This window comes from Apodemus sylvaticus, chromosome 15, assembly GCF_947179515.1.
Source record: "Apodemus sylvaticus chromosome 15, mApoSyl1.1, whole genome shotgun sequence".
Lineage (NCBI taxonomy): Eukaryota > Metazoa > Chordata > Mammalia > Rodentia > Muridae > Apodemus > Apodemus sylvaticus.
In genome coordinates this window covers 39,269,308-39,291,434 of record NC_067486.1, presented here as the reverse complement: position 1 = coordinate 39,291,434, position 22,127 = coordinate 39,269,308, and the positions used below count along the sequence as shown (strand labels likewise).

Sequence of the window (22,127 nt, the reverse complement as noted above, 5' to 3'; positions counted from 1 at the left end):
TATCTGACCTTCAAAGAAGACCTAACACCAAGAGTCTTCAAACTGTTCCACAAAATAGAAGCAGAAGGAACACTCGTTCTGCAAAGCCACATTTACACTGATACCAAAACCACACAAAGATCCAACAAAGAAACAGAACTTCAGGCCAATTTCCCTCATGAATATCGATGCAAAAATACTCAATAAAATTTTTGCCAACTGAATCCAAGAACACATCAAAACTATCATTCACCACGATCAAATGGGCTTCATCCCAGGAATGCAGGGATGGTTCAATAGAAGGAAATCCATCAATGCAATCTACTACATAAACAAACTCAAAGAAAAAAACCACACGATCATTTCATTAGATGCTGAAAAAGAATTTGACAAAATTCAGCATCCTTTCATGCTAAAAATCTTGGAAAGAACAGGAATTTAAGGCCAATACCTAAACATAGTTAAAGCAATATACAGCAAACCGGTAGCCAGCATCAAACTAAATGGAGAGACACTTGAAGCAATCCCACTAAAATCAGGGACTAGACAAGGCTGCCCTCTTTCTCTATATCTTTTCAATAAAGTACTTGAAGTTCTAGCTAGAGCAATTAGACAACATAAGGTCAAAGGGATACAAATTGGAAAGGAGAAGTAAAATTATCGCTATTTGCAGATGACATGATAGTCTACTTAAGTGACCCAAAAAACGCACCAGAGAACTGCTATAGCTAATAAACAATTTCAGCAAAGTGGCAGGTTATAAAATCAACTCAAGCAAATCAGTTGCCTTCCTATACTCAAAGGATAAGCAGGCTGAGAATGAAGTTAGGGAAATGACACCCTTCACAATAGCCACAAACAATATGATGTATCTTGGTGTGACTTTAACCAAACAAGTGAAAATCTATACAACAAGAACTTCAGGTCACTGAAGAAGGAAATTAAAGAAGACCTCAGAAAATGGAAAAATCTTCCATGCTCATGGATTGGATTAATATAGTTAAAATGGCCGTCTTGCCAAAAGCAATATATAGATTCAATGCAATCCCCATCAAAATCCCAACTCAGTTCTTCACAGAGTTAGAAAGAGCAATTCTCAAATTTATCTGGAATAACAAAAAACTCAGGAGAGCTAAAACTATTCTCCACAGTAAAAGGACTTCTGGGGGAATTAGTATCCCAGACCTCAAGCAATACTACAGAGCAATAGTGTTAAAAACTGCATGGTATTGGCACAGTGACAGGCAAGTGGACCAATGGAATAGAATTGAAGGCCCAGAAATGAATCCACACACCTATGTTCACTTGATCTTCAACAAAGGAGCTGAAAACATCCAGTGGAAAAAAGATAGCCTTTTCAACAAATGGTGCTCGTTCAACTGGAGGTCAGCCTGCAGGAGAATTCGAATTGATCCATTCGTATCTCCTTGTACTAAGCTCAACTCCAAGTAGATCAAGGACCTCCACATAAATCCAGTCACACTGAAACTAATAGAAAAGAAACTTGGGAAAACCCTTGAGGACATAGGCACAGGGGCAAAGTTCCTGAACAGAACACCAATAGCTTATGCTCTAAAATCAAGAATTGGCAAATGGGATCTCATAAAATTACAAAGTTTCTGTAAGGCAAGGGACACCATCAAAATGACAAAACAGCAACCAACAAATTGGGAAAAGATCTTCACCAATCCTACTTCCCATAGAGGGCTAATATCCAATATATACAAAGAACTCAAGAAGTTAGACCCCAGGGAACCAAATAGCCCTATTAAAAAATGGGGTACAGACGTAAACAAAGAATTTTCACCTGAAGAAATTCGGATGGCCGAGAAGCACCTTAAGACATGCTCAACATCATTAGCCATTAGGGAAATGCGAATCAAAACAACCCTGAGATTTCACCTCACACCAGTCAGAATGGCTAAGGTTAAAAACTCAGGAGACAGGAGGTGTTGGGGGGCATGTGGAGAAAGAGCAACACTCCTTCACTGCTGGTTGGATTGTAAGATGGTACAACCACAATGGAAATCAGTCTGGCGGTTCCTAAGAAAACTGGACATGACACTTCTGGAGGACCCTGCTATACCACTCCTGGGCATATACCCAGACGATTCCCCAGCATGCAATAAGGGCACCCGCTCCACTATGTTTGTAGCAGCCTTATTTATAATAGCCATAAATAGCTGGAAAGAACCCAAATATCCCTCAATGGTGGAATGGATACAGAAAATGTGGTATATTTATACAATGGAGTACTATTCAGCAATTAAAACAATGAATTCATGAATTTTTTAGGCAAATGGATGGAACTGGAAAATATTATCCTAAGCGAGGTAACACAATCACAAAAGAATACACATGGAATGCAATCATTGATAAGTGCATATTAATTAGCCCTGAAGCTTTGAATACTGAAGATACAATTAGCATATCAAATGATTCCCATGAAGAAGGAAGAAGAGGGCCCTAATCCTGGAATGGCTTGATCCAGCATTGTAGGGGAGTACCAGGACAGAGAAAAGGGAGGGGGAAAGATAGGAGAATGGATGGAGAGAAGAGGACTTATGGGACATATGGGGAGGGGGGAACTGGGAAAGGGGAAAGCTTTTGGATTGTAAACAAAGAATATAGAAAATAAAAATATATATTAAAAAATGTTAAATACTCAACAGTTTTCTGGATATATCTCTATTCCTCCAAATTCAGTGAAAGCGCACCTATTCTGGAGAAAATGGTTATTAAAAGGCACATACACATACTTCAATTTCTTGAATAAAAAGGACTAAACTGATCGTTCCTATATGACTAAAGATGGTCAAGAGCTGCCTTGTTAGAAATCCCAATACAGAGGTTCAACTGTTTTATGCATATGTATATAATTATTATAAAGTGCCTCTTATATTTCAAATATTGATTATGGTGAGAAAATATTTAATTATAAAAGTAATGTTCATAAATGTGTAAAAATGCCACAAAAGCTTACATCTGAGATAAATACCATATCTGAGATGTAGAGTAACATAGTTAACAACGTTTCTGCGTCATTATCTATGGTAATATTAACATCGGGAGTTAAAAGCCATTTGAAGGTAATAGTAAAAATTAAAAATAGAATTAGTTAAAATTCTTCATACAAACTGGGTGTGGTGGTACATGGCCACAGATGACTATGGAATGATGTTCTCTGAGGCAGAAAGGAAAGGGATCCTTGTAATTTTTATTAAGGTCCCTTTTATCATTTTCCTGCATCACATATATATGTTAATGCCATTTTGACTTTAGATCTTAATATCCTTCATGTCAACAACACATGTAATAAGACGAGGTCATGAAGGAACTGTGAGGAAAGATTCTGTCAGGAGCAGAGCTTTTCCGCCTAGGCAAAGCACTACATTGTGTCACAAAGAGTGCTCATGTGTTTGTGGCCTCCAAGAGTCCTCACAGAAATGCCTTCCCAATTTGTGAGCTTGTTTATTTCTCCATGAGAGCAGCAGAGTAGAGTCTGTGTTAGACAGTGTTTATCTCTGTCTTCCTAAAAGTTAACTGAGTGGCTGTTGGCATGGATGAAGCAGGAGGAGTGAGGAGTGAAAACCTAAATGAAAACTGCCTCATTTCCTTTCCTTTGATGACTAAAATATTCAGAGAAGAGGTTGGTCCTACTGAATGTTGACATTTGGTTTCAGTGTAGCAGTTGAAGCAATGCTGGTTGATAGCATTTACCATTGGGAAATTCTGTAGAACAGCAGTTCTTAACCTGTGTGTCAGAGCACCTTTGGGCATTGTCTATCAGATATTGTGAATATCAGACATCTATGTGACACTTCATTACAGTTGTACAATTACAGCTGTGAAGTAACAATGAAAACAATTTTATATTGAGGACACCACAACATGAGGAACTTTATTAAAGGCTCACAGCATTAGGAAGGTTGAGAATGACTGCTAAAAAGGTTGAGTGTGGAGTCAAAAGTACACAATTCCCATGCTCTGTGAATTGTAACTTGTTTATTTTTGAGCTTTTGGACTAACACCCACATACCAGTGAGTGCATACCATGTGCATTCTTTTGTGATTGGGTTACCTTGTTCAGGATGACACTTTCTAGTTCCATCCATTTTCCTAAGAATTTCATGAATTAATTGCTTTTAATAGCTGAATAGTACTCCATTGTGTATATATGCCACAGTTTCTATATCCATTCCTCTGTTGAAGGACATCTGGTTTGTTTCTAGCTTCTGGATATTATAAATAAATAAGGCAGCTATGAACATAGTGGAGCATGTGTCCTTATTACATGTAGGAGCATCTTCTCGGTATATGCCCAGGAGTGGTATAGCTGGGTCCACAGGTAGTACTATGTCTAATTTTCTGAAAAATCACCAATCTGATTTCCAGAATGGTTTTGCAGCCTGCAATGCCACCAACAATGGAGAAGTGTTCCTCTTTCCCCACATCCTCTCCAGCATCTGCTGTCCCCTGAGTTTTTCATCTTAGCCATTCTGACTGGTGTGAGGTGGAATCTCAGTTTTGTTTTGATTTGCATTTCCCTGATAACTAAGGATGCTGAGCATTTCTTTAGGTGCTTTAGAGCCATTCGAGTTTCCTCAGTTGAGAGTTCCCTGTTTAGCTCTGTACCCCATTTTTTTTATTAGGGATATTTGACTCTATGAAGGATGACTTAAGAGAGGATGTTTTGGTTCCTCTGAGAAAGGGAACAAAATACTCACAGGAGAAATAAAGGAGACAAAGTGTGGAGCAAGACTGAAGTAAAGGCCATCCGGAGACTGCCCTACCTGGGGATTCATCCTATAAACAGTAACCAAACCCCGACACTATTATGGATGACAAGAAGTGCATACCAAAAGGATCATGCCATGTTTGTCTCTGGAGGGGCCCTGCCAGAGCCTTACACATACAGAGGCAGATGGTAGCAGCCAGCCATTGGTCTGGGCGTGAAGTCCCTAATGGATGAGTTGGAGGGTGGTCCAGAGGAGCTGAAGGGGTTTACAGCCCCATAGGAACAACCAAGATATCAGCCAACCAGATGCCCCAGTATTCCCAGGGACTAAACCATCAACCAAGGTGTACACATGGGTCTAGCCAAAACTGTGGCAGAGGAATGCCTCGTAGGGCATCAGTGGGAGGAGTGGTCCTTGGTCAGGTCAAGGCTCAATAGATGCCCCAACAAAGGGAAATTGAATGGGTGGGGTGGGAATGGGTCGGGTGGAGGGTGGAGGAGCATATACTTGGAAGGAAGGGGTGGGGGAAGGGGTTGGGGGTTTTCAGGGAGAGGGGAAACCGGGAAAGGTTTTACCACTTGAAATGTAAATGATTATATTCAATTAAAAAGTATACAGATTTTCCACAATGCAAACCTAGTCTTTCTGTTGAAGAAAGAATAGAGATAATATGAATATTGAATATTGAATAGGGAGCTATGAGCTGCTATAAGGTCACATGATGGACATTTAAGACAGAAAACACTGTAGACAATACTGGAAAGGAAAAGATTGCAGTTTGGCATGGTGATGCAGGCCTTTAATCCCAGTACTTGGGAGTCAGAGGCTGGTGGATAGATCTGTGAGTTCAAGGCCATTCAGGTCTATAAAGCAAGCTCTAAGGCATCTCAGGCTACACAGAGAAACCCTGTCTCAAAAAACCAAAACCAAACCAAACCAAAACAAAACAAAAAAGTTGCAATAATTGGACTAATTGAGGTGAAAAAGCACATGGATAGTTGTGAAATTTATTAGGGATATTATTAACAAGGCCATATGAATATATTGTATTTCACATAGAGAATGAATACACATGTGGTATGTACATATGTTTATAGTGTGGCATAAAGTATAATATGAGGTTGTACTGAGCTGGCCCGGTGTAGAAATGGGCTAGACTTAACAGCAGCTTCTCTGAGTTGCCCGCCCACCGCCCACCTGGGATAACCTGGTAGGAAGCTCTTCCCAGCAAGAGTGCATGGCAGCTGTTCAAAAGCAAACAGGATCCCTGCTGCACTAATCGAGTCTCAGCAGGGAACATGCTAACTCTGTATTTTCTGTATTGATTTGAAAAAAAAATGGAAATATTGGGTTCCATTCAAAAAAGACTCAAACCCCCCCCCCAAAACCAACCAAACAAACAAACAAAACAAAAAACCCAAACCAAACCAAAAAACCAAAACCAAACCAAACCAAAAAAAACCTAGGGGAAGGTGGCCATGTTGGTGAAGTATCCAGACTTTAAGACAGGTGAAAACTTCAGACAAATTAGTTGTAAAAAACTGAAGAAGTATGAGGCTTATGCTTTGCAAACCTTCAGGTATGTGGAGGAGTATAACGTAGGATCAGCCTTATTTTGTGGAACTTCAGGTTTGTAGAATAATGACGGTGGGAAGTCATAAAATTATATATTATACTGTCCAGCTGCAGTTTTCTCGTGCAGGTACATAGATCTGAGCATTCTGTCCACAGTGGATTTCAAAATCTATGAATGTACATATCAGTTTATATACACATCTAACATGCATATACCCCTCTTAATTTTTCTTTCTATATTATCTTCTGTTCCCCTTTTAAGCTTGAATAGCTATCCTGTTTATTTTTGTAAGCATCATAGTATATAATGTCAGGGTGACTATCTAGTAGTTGCTATATGAGGAAGCTGAATTTAATTCATGAGTTTGGCAGAGCAAACTATGATGTCAGAGAAAATATTAATAAAAAGTCATTGTCTGTCATCTTATTGGCTCTAAGATGTTTCTTTTTTATATACATAAAACATATCAATTGTGTGGTAGATTATAGTAAGTGGCCTCAAATTCTGCCCAGTTCTATGCTTATGCACATTTCTAATATGACTTTGCTCTTTCTATCAAGAGATAGAGTCCTCCTCACCATCTCATGAAATCTGCATTGCTTTGCCTTTGCTTTGGACAAGTTAATCTGTGAGAACATTAATGTCAGAATTCAGAGCCAAGACCTCGTTCTTCTCCTGCTTAGAACAGTACAACTACCTTAGCTCAAGGTTCAGCGGATGGGAGATAATAAACAGTGGAGATGAGCTAACTCTCCTGAGATGTTTTAGACCAGCTACTTGATGGTAGCACCATCTAAGCCAACAATGACTGTAGTCAAGGAGTGACTATCAGAAGGGGTCTGCTTTTTCCTTTGAGTTATACTGTTGTGTACCAGGCTATACAGAAAGGAATGAGGCTTAGCCAGGTGGTTGGGTTAGACAAGATCTCAGTCAGCGTGAGTACAAGGGAGACAGCCTTCTACAGAGCTGGTTTACAGCAAAACACTTCCCTTTATTAGAGGTAAGAAGGGCTATATAAACATTCAGGAGTAGATAAGGGTTTGGGGGCTGGGGACTTTCATTATTGGCTGTAGATGAGGTGCTGGGAACGCTTCATTTGTAAGAAAAGGAACGCCAGTTGCTTGCAGGCTAGATGACTAACTACCTCAAGGGCAGCAGAGGTGGGGGTCATAATGTTATATGTACTGGGACACACACCCGGAGCAGGGAGAATGGTGTACTACTCTTGCTGGTCTCAGAATGGGATTTTCAGGGTTTGGACATGTATCAGCCTCTCTCTTCCTCCTGACACTCACCAGGTCACACTGCTTTCCAGCCCCACAAGTAACCTTAGGCAAAAAGTAGCAGAAAATACCCACAACTGCTTCTTCTAGAGATAAGCCAAAATTGTTGACTTATACATAAACTAATTGATTATTATTTGAAGACATTTGGTTTGGGGATGGTTTGTTTCATAGTAGCAGATATCTTAGATAGACAAAAATTCCACAAAAATCCATCAGTTAAGTACACAGACAATTAGATTGAGGTCACAAGTATCACTATGGGAACAATAAACTAATTGCCTCATGCTGGGTAAACTATAGTATGACATAAGCAAATCCTTTAAAGAGATTTATAGTCTTAATTCACATCTTATAGCTTACCAATATAGAATGCACATGGTCTCGATGGCATTATGAAATAATTATACAGTACAAACAACCTCACATTTCATAAGACAAAAGTGTAGAGCTATATTCAATTGCTATCTATTTTTCCAAAGACTTCTAGCATCTATGAAAAACAAATTTCAAATTACTTTTTATTTTAGAAATATATAGGAAACATGTTATATCCACAATATTAAATTAACTATTTTTTGCAAGACATTCATAAGTACCCAATGCTCCAGCCAGCAAGGGGCAGTGCTAGCTTTCCTACACAGCTTTCTTACACATAGGGCTGGCTCATGTGTGCCTTCACGACCTGGTGAGGTGCAGGACCACTCTCCATCTCCAAAGTGCTATAGCTGTTGAGAGACAAGGCCAGTTCTTCCAACTGCCACCTGTGGTGGTTGTGGTGTGTGTGGGGGCATCTCATGATCTTGGCTTAGCTCACCAAAGTCCCTGCCCACCTGGGCCAGCTCTACTGTGCTGTCTAGGCACAGCGAGGGGCTCAGAATAAACTCTTAAGCATAACACGCTGTCTAAGACTCAACATTGACCCAAACTGCACAGAAGAAGAGAATGTATTTCTGAGGAAATAAATGAACTTGATTGCCATGCCCAAACATATATTGCTTGTTTTAGGCAGTCATGTAAGGTAGGCCACATTGGTCCCTTATAACCTGGTATTTATATGCTATGCAATCTTTCTTTTCAAGGTTGGGTGGCCCTAGTATTCTGGCCAACAGAATGGGAAAGTTGATATTGTTACTTCTTTTATTATTTGCAAAATATTGTGACCTCTGATTTACTAATATACCATCTTTCTGGCTTTGATGAAGCTATCTACAACATTGGAGAAGACTATCAAGGCAAGAATTTGTAATGAAAACATGGTTAGAATCAAGGCATTCTATTCCACAAACCCCAGATAGCTATTTCCCGACTATGGCTACTTCTGGGAACCCAGAAGTGGGTTCTGATTAGTTGAGTTTTGTGGGTGCTACTGCCTCATCTATCCTCATTGCAAATTTGTAAGCACCCCTGAAGAAGCAAAAGCAAAAGCCATGCCTAGATTCCTAATCTACAGTAGCTGGAAGATAGCAAGTGTTCTTGGTTTCGGTTTTATGGCGCTTTTTAATGATACTTTTTAAAGACCAATAAATAACCTATCATAGAAACATGAATTAAAATTTGTACTGGATGGAAAAGCTGAGCTGGTGATGAACTGGAGCCTTCTCTGTTAGAGTGTTCATAGTACTGAAACGTATTCTTCATGCTTACAGAGGAATAAGGGAAACACAAACCCAGCTTCAAACTCTGTGATCTAAAATGATGACTTTCCTATGCACTAGTGGCAAAATGAATGTGGGAATAACCAACCAATACCTTATATAAAGCCACTCCATGAGATGGAACCCATTCATGGTGCTACTTGGGTGGCTAAGAACCTAAGACCAGATAGGTCAGTGGTCTTGGGGGAAAACAAATACTATTGTTTTGCTAAAGGAACATAGCAATAAAAATGACCCTGAATATGACATTCTGTTACTACTGGTAGATCAATTGTTGCTAAGCAATCATTAGAGAAGGTTTTTCCTGTAGCATATGAGAATAAATACAGAGACCCACAGTTGTACGATGTGGAGAGCATGAGAGACGTTGGTACACTCAGTCTTAAATGGCACATCTACCCTCAGGGCTCAGGGAGAGGAGAGAGAAAGATTGTAAAAGCCAAAAGTGATGGATGATGCCAATGAAACAGTGTCTTCCATACACATCAGCACTGATGCTATATGAACTCACAGAGACGTTAGCAGATATATAGTTCCTGTACAGATTCAAGCCAGATGCAGTCTCAGCATTGATATATTGGAGAGGAGCTCCCATCTCTAACCAAGAAGCTATCTCCAATAGACATGCTTGCAAAGGAAAAAATTAGTTTTCTCCAATGGTATCTCACTGGGTATATAAAGTTCATTTCAGGGTAGGTCTCATGCTTAACAATAGATAGCCAACACAAAATAAACTCACTGGTATTTTTGTAGATGTTTTCATCACATGTTGGTTTTGTTTTTCTGTTTTTGTTTTGTTGATTTTTAATATCTCTGGTCTTTTGCTTGTATAATATGCTTTCCTTTGGGGGTTTTGGAGTGTGTGTATATGCATGTTTCTTATGTTTTTTTCTATTTCTTTTTGTTTCTTGTTTAGAGAGAGAGAGAGAGAGAGAGAGAGAGAGAGAGAGAGAGAGAGAGAGAGAGAGAGAGAGGTTATAGACTTGGATGGGTAGGGAGACTTGCTGAAGGTACCATCTTGATGGTACCCAAATAACTTTGTATTCTTGAATTTTTCATTTGTTATAATTCAATGTTTGCTTATTTAAGATTTTTTCAGAGGAATAATGTGATGAACTGGTTTTTAAGACTGACAATTTCTTATGAAAATAGCAAGTATACACTAAATGGACCCACAAATAAGATGCAGAATACTAAGTTAGAGGTTACTAAAATTTACTTAAGGTCTATCAAATTGCTATATCGTCCTGTTTCTAATAATAAATTGATTTTTTTGTATGACAGAAATAAGTTGATACAGTAGATTTACATAGGTATTTTAGACAGTTTAGTTATACTGGGTATCTTAGAGATTTTGAATATTTTAAAAAGATTAAATTTTTAAAGTGTTTGAATTGCTAGAAAATAGCTTCACTAAGGAATTGAAATTAAAAAGTGTTAAAAACCAATTTATTCTGTTAAGTTTATGGCAACAATAAAGCTTAGAATAAATGTATTCTTACAAGATACAGAAAATTCAGAATTGTTTGTTTTAATTAAAAAGAAAAATAAAAGAGAACATGTTATATTTGCCATGAGTATACAAATAAGGGTGAAATTTAATCTCAACCAGTAACTTTCAGTTAACTCAAAATTATAAGTATTATGTTACATATAGCACTGAAATTAAAATTGCCTATGGTAGGTTTTTTTTATCAAAAGTTGTTTTGAGATTGTGTAATGAGTAATATTTGTAGACACCAAAATTGCATAAAGAGTAAATTCATTTTCAACCTAATAGATGTGTTTCCATGCTTTGATTGTTATTAAGTATCTGACCATACCATCTGTAATCTTCCATTAACCCAGCATGATAGTGATTGTACAGGTAACAAGCCTAGCATCTAAAAGGTCATTGGACTGATGCAAATCACTGAGCAGGAGCAGGAGAGTTGTGACTCAAACATTGATTTGGTTTGAGTCTCTCGCTCATGTCATATTGTCTACAGAAAACAAAAAAAAATCCTTACCATTTATTAGGTAATTTTATTAAGAAAGCCATAACATTTATGAATCAAAGTCACTGCTATGTCTGTCTATTGGTTATTAAAAATAGTTTTTAAAAATTATGCCAATGAGCCTTCTACCACAAAATTTTTAAGTTGTCCAAATCAGAGCATGGCAACAATTGTATTAGGTCAAGAATGAGTGTAGGCTTTTTGCAACTCTGATGTCTGAGAATATCAATCATTGCCTGATCTCAAAACACAGACCTGACTTTGTGCAAGAGCTTTTCATCTAAACATGGAGGACATGCATTGTAATGACTGATTTCTTCTTGTAAAACGTGATTCATGAGACCACAATTGCAATAGATTTTACCTTTCATATTGTCAGACTACAAGAAAGTGTATTATGTTAATAATGGGCCCACAAATTAGAGATCTCTGAAAATGAAATGAAATAAAATAAAATAGATAGTAGAAAGAATAGGTGAGTGGTGGTGCTATAAAGAGGACAAGATCATTAAGCCAGCATGAGAGTCAGCATTTAGGCTGGTCCAGTGTGGAGGTCAGAACACCCTTAAACATTACTGAGAATTAGTGTTGGGGCACTCACATCTCATTCCCTCTGATTGCCCTTTCAACTTTCTTTTCCCTGTGTACAGCTGATTGCTGAGAAACTAACAGTTAAACATTCTGACTTCCTTTAGGAATAGAAAAACACAGTGACACTAAGCTAGAAGCAGAGGCTGAGAGCAGAGGCAATAATGAGCTTTTTGGTATAGATAAAGGGATAGAATGTGAATGACAGGCAGCTATGACATTGCCACTGTGACTAGGCAAAGAGGGAATGTCATGTCTAAGGAAACCCTATGGGATTAGAGGCACAAGAATGATATTTTTCAATGGAATAATGTTTCAAAACTATAGGTATTCCACCCAAAAAGGCTTTCTCATAAGGATGTGTTATTTTTCTGTCCCCTCCTCCCAAGAGGTACCTTCCACTGACCTTTTTTCTGACCATAATTAAATTTCAGTTTACCAGGCTTCTTCATTATCTCAAGAATGTGTACCATAATGACTCAACCTTAATCTGACTTGACTTTTTAGTCTGGGAATTTCTGTTTTATAGTCTTCTACTTGTACTATTTCATTTTATGATGCAAAAAAAGTCAAAGGAGATAGAAGATCAGATTGTCTCCTATGCAACAGAGCTGCTTGTTCATTTAAATGGAAATATGTTTTTTTCATGAAAATTTGGGCATGTACTGATGAACAGAGATAAGATGCCTCTCCTAAGCAGAATGGTGAAATAAAAGCTCTCAGAAAACTCATAAAAATAGTAAGAATAGTAAGATTTATAACACACACATACACACACACACAATCACACTGGCCAATTAAGTTTTTCGTTGCAAAATATTTGGTCATGAAGATGAAAATTCCAGGACAATGTTTATGGAAGACATGTGGGATACACATCTCCAATAAGAATAAAGACTTCATGTGGAAGCAGTGATTTAGCACATTGTCTTGTATATGTATCAACCACCTAGTAGATACAGCTCAGCCAATGGAATAAGTAATCTTCTCGGGCAAGTGCAATGTCATTTTGCCATGTTATCTTTCCCCCCGTGAGTAATGCAGCCATGTATATATTCCTTTGTTATAACTCACTTAAGAAACACTTAATGGTTTCTGTCTACCAATGAGAAACTTGAAATAATTTCTGACTATTTTTGGTGAAACATGCCTGTAGGGCTTACAGATTTTTCCCCAGCAGTAAATTGTGAGGCTATGTGCTGTGTTCCAAACATCATGCCTGCCTTCAGCTTGGATACCATTCACCTAACACTTCTTAGGTGATGGTTTCTGACCTCTGCCATCTCCTATGCAAATTCACATCTGTCTCACATATTTACTCCAGCACTTATGTAATTTAGCTTACATTTCCTAAGAAGTGTTCTGGTTCACTTTGGTACAGCCAAAAAAGAAAAAAGAAAAAAAAAAAAAGAAAAAAAATTTAAACTCTAATGGGATAGGAAGGTATGGAGAGGAACAAGATAGGGTTAAATCAAGGAAGTTTACTATTTTAGATTTGGTAAATATATGTCATATATATAATAAATATATATCATCTATTTTCATAATTTAAATTATTTTAAGGCTTAGAAGAATTTTTACCATTGTGTAGTACATTTATCTGCCATCCTCCAGGATAATGGCAGATCCTCTGAATCTCTCTGGCTATCTCCTGACAACCTACATATGTTTTGTCCCTGTTATTTTTCTCTGGAACACTTCACAAAATATAAAAGTGTTGCTCCCCCATTTCTCTCTTCTGAAGCAAATCATACAAACTAGGATTATTGCTTGTATCTTCCTATGTCTTTCTGTGTAAGAGTTGGATATGTATATATTCTTTGCTCTGCACCTGCCTGAGAGTATATTATTAGATACTCTTTTTTCACTGCCTCAGTTCCAAAAACTTCTGCCTCAAATGTAGCAGGAAGGAAAGCTACCTGTAGAGGTAAGGAGACAACCATTGTGGGATTCCTACTTTAGTCTCTTATTAGATCACACCTGTTGTCTGACCACATTTGCAAACAATATCTACAGTTATCATTCAAACATAAAATGGATAACACTCCTTTTATCTTACAGCCCTTATTTCTCAAGGTTCTGCTACCATACTAGACTTCAAGTGCGATGCGTTTTGTATTTAACCTATATTTTCTTATGGGAGTGTGGGGCATGACCCTTGCCATAGGCGAGGAAAGTTACTGCACTTTTCTTGACCCTACATCTAATAGTGCATTCTCTATACTTGCTGTGACCATACCCAAATGTCACTGTTTCCTGAGAAAATCCTATTTAGAAATATGGCTTAAAGTTCAACAGAACTGAGTAGGAACACAAAGGAACATTAAGATCTAGCAGAATAGTCTCAGAAAGCACTTTTGTATTTCTAGAGGCAAATAATAAAGAGGCCCTCTACATATTGCATGGAATTTGAAGCTAAATAAAGATGGGATAGAGAGAGAATGAAGAAGAGGAGGGGGAGGAAGAGGAGAAGGAAGAGGAGGAAGAGGACAATGAGGCAGAGCAGGGCCAGAAGAGGAGACATAGAGAAATAATTACAAATTTTTAAATACTCTGTGTTTGCCACATGAGGAGTTCAGATAAAGCAGGTAAAACATGGCATTGAGAACGTCGTTTTTAGTAGTTATTGTATCGGTTATGTTTTTGAGGAGAAAAATATATAGTTTGATTTGGATATGGAAGCTCCAAACTGAAAGTTAAACTTTTTCAGATCACTTCTATTTTAGATACTTGATTTTGTGTCTCAATATAATGATTTCATACATTGGCATTTAACTTATACACAGGAGACCATGATACAATTACAATTCTGCTTTGCCTTGAGAGTATTAAATAATGTGGCATTAAAGCTTATAGTGGGCTGATGGGATTACTCAGCCGGTAAAAGCTTGCTGTGTAGCACAACCCGAAGACCCCAAGTTAGTACCCAAATCCCCATACAAAAAGATAGATGTGTTGCACATTTGTCTTCACAGCATCCTCAGCATCCCCAGCATCCAGATAGGACATAAAGCTCGAAATTAGTCCAGAAGCTAAAAGGGCATGGTACCCAGGGTGGCAGAAACACTGGAGAGCATGCCTCAGCAGGTTAGAAGGAGTAAATCAATTATTGAAGGTTGTCCTCAGACCTCAATATGCATGCTGTGGCACATATGCACCTACACACACACACACACACACACACACACACACACACACTCCTCAAACATACAGACACACAGCAGATAATGACGATAATAATGAAAATCAATAAAACAAAAATTTAAAGTCAGTAAATACTATTTCATGTGCAACACAAGAGGAAAGTTGACCAGTGACTGGAATGCCTTAAACCGCTTCTCTTCCAGATTGCTCCACTGTTTAGAAGAACCAAAAAAGAAACAAAAACTCTGAAACTGAATATAATCCACACTTCAATTATGCCTGTCGACTTGGGCTTTTCTTGTTGCTTATTCAGCAGAAGATAACAAAGAATTCAAGCAAACAAAGAATTGTTTGCTAAGCCCTTCATCTTTCTGACAGGAAAGTCTTTTCAGATCAGGACATCACTGTGTAGTGCACGAGACACTTATGCCCATTTTCAAAGGAAAACCTAGCCATGCAGGGGACCCAATGACCCTCTGTTCCTGAGGAGTGAGTGGAGTCAGTTAGGAAAACTTCTTTCCAAGTAGTCCACACTCCTGGGGTAGTACAAAGTATTCAGTGACCCTGGGAAACAGGATCCTCCCTGGAATGTTCTGAGCAGCAACATAGATAGAGCGGAGTTTAGAAGTTGGCAGTGGGTTTCAAGCATTATTGCCACCATCTTAAAACGTGTAGTAGCTTTTTTTAACAAGGAAACTTCCTTCCTACTGTTATCATATATTGCACCTGGGAAATTATATAGCCTGATATGTAGGAGGGCTTTGAAAGGAGGGAGGTACAATCAGCTGTTTCTTATGGTCTTTGAGAAGATACAACTTGCCAGAATGATCATGCCTGGGTTTATTGTGCTTTCTCCAGAGCATTACATACTTAGAACATCTTTAGGAGACTAATGACTACACAAAGGATGCCTAAGAACTCTTTTACCATTTGCTTTTAAGATGTCTTGGCATTCTTTTTATTTCCCAAATTTCACTGTTTATATGATTATATTTGATAGGCAAGTCAATGTGTTTGTAATTTGTAGGTTATTGCCTAAAAAACAAAAGACAAGTAGTCTGAACTCTTCTTCCTCCTCAAGTTGAAAGGCAGATGTGCTGGGAAGTGAACCTTGACAATATAGAAAAGGGCATGCTAGGAGAAGGAACCACAAGGGATACTGGAACTACACTCTTTGTAAGACCTCCAGGAAGAAAGCTCTTCTGCAAAACCATAGGCTGCCTATCTTGCATCAAAGACTTAAAAGATAAATTATTTTTTATTCTCAAGGCCCTTTATATTAGCATAGTTTCTCCAAGCTAATGCACACCATAAATTCTTGTGGGGGTGACTCACCATAATTTTTTAAAACCAGAATAGTTGAATAATGAAAAGATCTAAGTACTAGAGATTTGCACATAGGAAGCATTATTAATTTGCATTAAAATGATCTAAAACTATATTGAACCAAATTTTACCTTCAATGATTTTCAGAACAGTCTGAGTCTTGCATAGCCTCAAGGTCATCTTTAGGAACACAAATTACAGTGTAAGTCTATAGATGCTGGGGCATGAGTAAATCTATAATAACCTCATGACAAACTCCTGAAATTGCATTTTCAAAATAAATTCCTGAGGCACTCTAGCTTCTTTGTAATTTATCTTCATTATGAAAACAGACTATGGAATGTGAAAATAACTTTTGCAAATGTTCACATTACTTGGGAACTAGATATGGTAACATCTACTTTTTAAAACTAACTAAAACCCAGAACATACTTTTATACTGAATATTTTCACTGATGCAACATGTTAAGGTTTAAAATATTATGTTGAGGAACCACTTGCAAAGCTGTGACTTAGAAGTATAGATTTTATGTTTACCTGCTCCAATCACTCTCTCAATACGAATTCTTGAAGGATCAATCTCTTTTGCAAATTCGTGGACTGCTAGGGATGGGTCTTCATAGGTGTCTGGATCAATGTATGTTTTAATTCCTGGGAAGCGCACTGCAACAAAATATGAGATTGATTTAATTTAATGGTATTTCAGTAGACACAGATCTTGTGACTGTGTGAGGGAGAAGTGACATACTAAGGTAGTTACATGGTAATGATTTAAAATTTTTGTTTTCCCTCCATATTGATGCCTGCACAAAAAGGAAAAAAAAAAAAACAACAGAGAGATTCCATAGTGCATAAATTCTTTCTCTTGCTTTGCTTCTTGCCTGCCATGAGTTGAACAGCCTTTGCCACATGATCCTTCCTCCAGGATACATTATCTTACTATAGGAAGAAATACAGAATCAGATAACCACAGACAGGATCCTCTAAAAGGATGAGCTTGAAATGAATCTTTCCTCCTTAAGAAATCTAATGTAAGAAATGGGAACATTACTGTGACTAAACTGGATCATGTGGTTCAAAAGCTTTGGAAATGGTTTATAAAAGGATCTGAAAAAATTCTGGTGACAGAGGTTTGAGAAGCTGTAAGAAGAGGCTAATGGTCATTCTGGAGAGAGGTCAAAAAACTAGAATGCAGGAGGTAATGCCAAGAGTAAAGACTGTATTTTTGGAGTTTCTTACAGGAAGTAGAACTCTACTGGAAATATGACTAGCAGATATTTGTATTACATTCTGACAAAAGTTCTCCCACCTTTTGTCCATACCCCAGTGGAAGGCTAAACTTAAAGGTCATCGAATATGGTGGAGGAAATTTCAAGGTATCATAGTAAGGCTCTGACATAGTTATGGTAACTACATTTAGCAGTAGTTACCTGAGAACTGTAATTTAAAAAACAGAATAGAGGACTTAAAAAAAACTCACAGTTTGGTCAGAGAGAAGTAAGTTTAAAGTTGTGGAAAAGGAGGATGTGGCTTGTTAGAGAGATTAGAACCATCAAAAAGAAGCTATGTACTCTGCTTTGGAACAATAAGGTATGACTTAAGAGCATTTCAGGAATGAGCAAGTTTCTACCCATGTCAGATAAGATATTCCTAAGAGGAGAGATATACTGGCATATCCTACTAATCTAGGACGATCTGGACAGCTGTTTCCTTAAGATTCATTTCATTTTTCATAGTCATCTAGACACTAAGAAGATTCTATACTCATGGTTGAAGCTGTAAAAAGATTGTTGCATTATTCCCTAATTCTAGTTTTGCAATTATGAAAGCAGAAGGATCATGGGTAGGGTAATGGAGGCTTCTACTCAACTTTCAAAGGATGGCAGGAGATCTAGGCAATGTATAGATTTGGTATGATTGTGTTGAGCCTTGTTAGGATAATATATAAAGCTAAGAAAGCAATGCTAAAAATGGAATAGAGATCTCAGTAAGCTAGGAATTCTGGGAATATGAAATAAGAGTATAGGCAGCAAGTAGAACCAACCCAGAAAAGTAGTCAAGTTTGCCACAATAGCTAGAAGGATGTAATGCCCCAGCCCTTTGAAATGTATGTTATTCTACAACATGATCTGGGTGCTACAGATAATGCTGTATTATTGAATATTTACTCTGTTACATTTTTCTTGTTTTGGTCCAATCCTTATTTGTGTTCCCTATACCTGACTTTTGGAATGAGCATATCAATTTTGTATCAATTTATCTAGTCCCTGTGACTCTGTTCTTATTGGAGACTTTGAACTTTTCAGAACTGTTAAGTTATAAAGACTTTAGTGAGTGGGTTCTGGGAAATGGAATGAATGTATTTGATATTGTAAAACACGCACAAAATTCTTTGGAGAGAGGGGTACAATGCTATGGTTTAAGGAGACATGTTTAGACTCAATATGGAAAGCAGACTCATGATGATTAATTTTAATTGATAACTTAAATAGAGAAATGCTTTGGGGGCTAATAAAGGTCTTCTTTGGGTGTGTCTATATAGGTGCTTTAAGGTAGTAGTCATTAAGGGAGAAGACTTCCTCATATCATGAGCTAGTGTATGGATGAAGTAATGGAGAGAAGTCCGAGAAGACACAGCATAGGCCATCCCTCAGAGTACATTCGGTTTTCTTCCTGCCTAGAGTTGAATGAATTTGCTCCATCACAGTCTTTATTCCAGGATCTCTGAGACCATAAGCAAAATAAATCTTGAACTTATAAGGTTTCTGTTCACTGTTTTGGTCACAGAGACTCAAAATAACTAATGTATGATATAAAATTAATGGATGATACTTGATTTTGTTAGTTCTCAAAAATTGAAAGCCATACTAATTCACAATTAAGGAGTATTTTTTAGTCTCATGTTCTTACAGGAAAATCTTAAAAAACAAACAAAAATAAGAAAGCAAGATTAGAGGAGGTAATAAAGATGTTCATTAGTAGCTATATTTTGCTTCATTAATTATTATATGTTTGCTATCTTCATTTATTGTCTTTTGCCTATGTCTTCTCAGCATTTTGATATGCACACATGAGAAAATTAGCATGCAAAAAATAGAGCAGAAAAGTACATTTCTGGTATATGGGGACCTGACATTGATTCTGAAATGCTATGTATATCTTGACTTGTCAAAGTTTTAATATGAGAAAAAAAGAGATAGTTTGTATCTCTATGTTGTATTCATATGTTCATTACCTCTATTTTTTACTGATAACTTTATCAAAGTTACAATTTATATTTCCTCTGATTAGTGAGTGAGTGTCAGTTAATTAGATACATGGTTATGTTGAAAATACTTCTTTAAAGACAGATAAAAATGCTATTACTAACTCACATGTAATTTTAACAATTAAGCCATTTGTGTAAAGCAATAGTGCTTTCTTATACAATAACTAGATAACAATGTTCCTTCCATGAAAATGCAATATATGTAATATCAGAAAAACCATGGCCAAATGAGTCCCAACTGTGAATATCAGGTTTTGAATTTAATTAGTTTCTGCTTTCTTAAATACTCCTTTCTTATTCTTCCCTTCCTTGGCGGCTTCATGTTATTTTCAGTAGGACTTGCTGAGCCCATCTGCCTTAGTGTATGCTAATCTGCTGTTTGGAAAGCAGATAATAAATACCTCAGAAGCACTGTTTCTCCCTGCACCCCAGTAAAAAAGCCCTGCAGAGAATCTTAAGTTTGCCCAGCATTAGTCATCTGTCTACGTGTCTGCAGCCAGGTTTTTGCAATCTGTTTAAAATATTTTGAGGTTGTCTCCGGCCAGGTCTTCCAGGCAGATGGCTCTTAGACCACTTCAAAAACTGATAAGTGCCTTAGAATTTTCCCCCAAGTCATCTCAGAAATTTATACTATATTACTTAAAATCTTTTCCTTTTTTTGTTTTGTTTTGTTTTTGCTTAATTTAAAAGAAAAGAGAGGTTTAACATGCCGAGCCAGTTGCTCCGTGTATTATCTCTATACTTAGGTTAATTAAAGAACATCTTTCTCGTTACTTAAGTATTTCTCAATAGAAAAACTGTCTTGATGAAGGTGTTTGCAATTTGAAGGTGAAGGTGAAGGTGGGTATTTGGGTGAAGAGAAGGGCAATTACCCAACCAGCTATAGTGGTAATTATAGTTTGCTGAGGAAGAGATCTTCAAATGAATATAACCTTGTAGTTAGCACAGGGCTTCATACATATTCTAAGAGTTAAAGAGCTGATATACCTTTATAGTGCTAATGAATTGTAAATTGCTTTGTTGTATGATTAAGTGACAATCTCTCCAAAAGGGAATAAGGGTTTCTCAACATGCCTACATCTAATGCTCCACTAAACAAAACCAACTCACGTTCCGGAGTCTTTGTGACGGTGAATAACTAGACACAATCAGTCACTATGTATTTTTAGTAAACTCAATTTGTTGGGTTTCCCTGCGGGCACTGAAGAAACGGTAACACCATTTAACGAGAATCAGGTGCAATTTCTAGCCTAAACCTGGGGTTAGATGAAGCCCTTCGTGCCAAAAGGTTGGAAATGAATTTTGTGTTTGTTTGCTTCCTCAGCCCAGTGGATCACAAAGTTGAATGGGGTTCAGAAGGCCTTAGGAGGACACAGAGCACAGCCATACTCACAGTGGCCATTCTGTAAGTGCGTTCTTCTCTTCTCTTCTGACTTCATTTTGGCCTTTATGTACCACTGACACCTTACAAAAATGAAAACAGAAGCTTATTTAAGCATTGTGTAATACAAGCACACAAAACAATTAGAGGCCTGAGAGAAATGACTCAGTGGTTAAAAGCACTTGCTACTCTTCCAGAGGTCTTGAAATCGATTCCCAGCACCTATGTGAGAGGGCTCACAACTTCCTGTACCTCCAGGCTCAGGAGATCTACACACTATTCTGGTCTCCATGGACATATGTGCTCATATACACATACTTTCCTACATACACATGATATATAACTAAAATTTAAAAAAATTCAAAAATATAAGAATACATATCATCCATGGACAAGGTTCTTATCTCTCTTCATAAAACCAGCTCAAAATATGTTTACAATGTGAAAATGCCCCATATAACATTTTTGATATATGTAAAATTTAGAATCAGATAGCACTGTCAAATAGACTGAAAAGACAGAATTTCCATAAAATATTTTATCATCAGATATAAAATTCTTTTTTATGTAACTTCTAATAACCATAATTATTTTTAAAAAGTATCAAAAATCAAAACAAAAATATTTTTAGTTAGAATCTTAAAAATAAAGAAAATTAGTTTCTATTTTCAATGACAGATGGCATGATGGCTTCTTTCTTAAAAGCTGAAAATTTGAGGGGGATATTCTTTTATTGCACTGTGTCGTTGGCCTCTTATAACTGTAACTCAAGTGACTTCAGCAACAGCTATGAGATTTGACTGTTCATCAAATTGATAGCCCAGAATATATCTGTATTACATAGTACAAATTTTCAGCATCAATTATACCTTTATTTCTATGGTAGTTTAAATAATTCATTCAGATTTACTTTGTCCATGGAATTAACTCCCACTAAATGTCCCTCTACCAAAGTCCATAAGAGATATTTCAGAATGACTGTAGCTAATGTAATCCTTCAGTAGTTCCCTTCAATATGTATGTAGTGTTTAGGCAATTTCTGATGTTGTAGAGATGGTAAAATAAAGATTCAAAGCTGAGAATGAGTGTGAGGTTTTCCTTGTCATTAACTCTGCAGTTTAAGTGGTATTAATATTCCAATACAGGAATTCTGACTACAGGTAACATTTGAAATCTATTCTCAAGTTT

At 37.2% G+C, this 22,127-nt stretch overlaps 1 protein-coding gene across 1 annotated transcript in view; it reads right to left on the bottom strand.

Annotated features, from left to right (window-relative positions):
• The window catches only part of Epha6 (EPH receptor A6), a 993,878-nt gene that overhangs the window by 313,585 nt on the left and 658,166 nt on the right, over positions 1-22,127 (bottom strand). Inside the window, exons 9-10 of the mRNA XM_052158907.1 lie at positions 20,952-21,022; positions 16,828-16,953 (exon numbers count right to left, since the gene is read on the bottom strand). Coding sequence (XP_052014867.1) covers positions 16,828-16,953; positions 20,952-21,022 — 197 coding nt within the window. The remainder of the gene's footprint in view (positions 1-16,827; positions 16,954-20,951; positions 21,023-22,127) is intronic.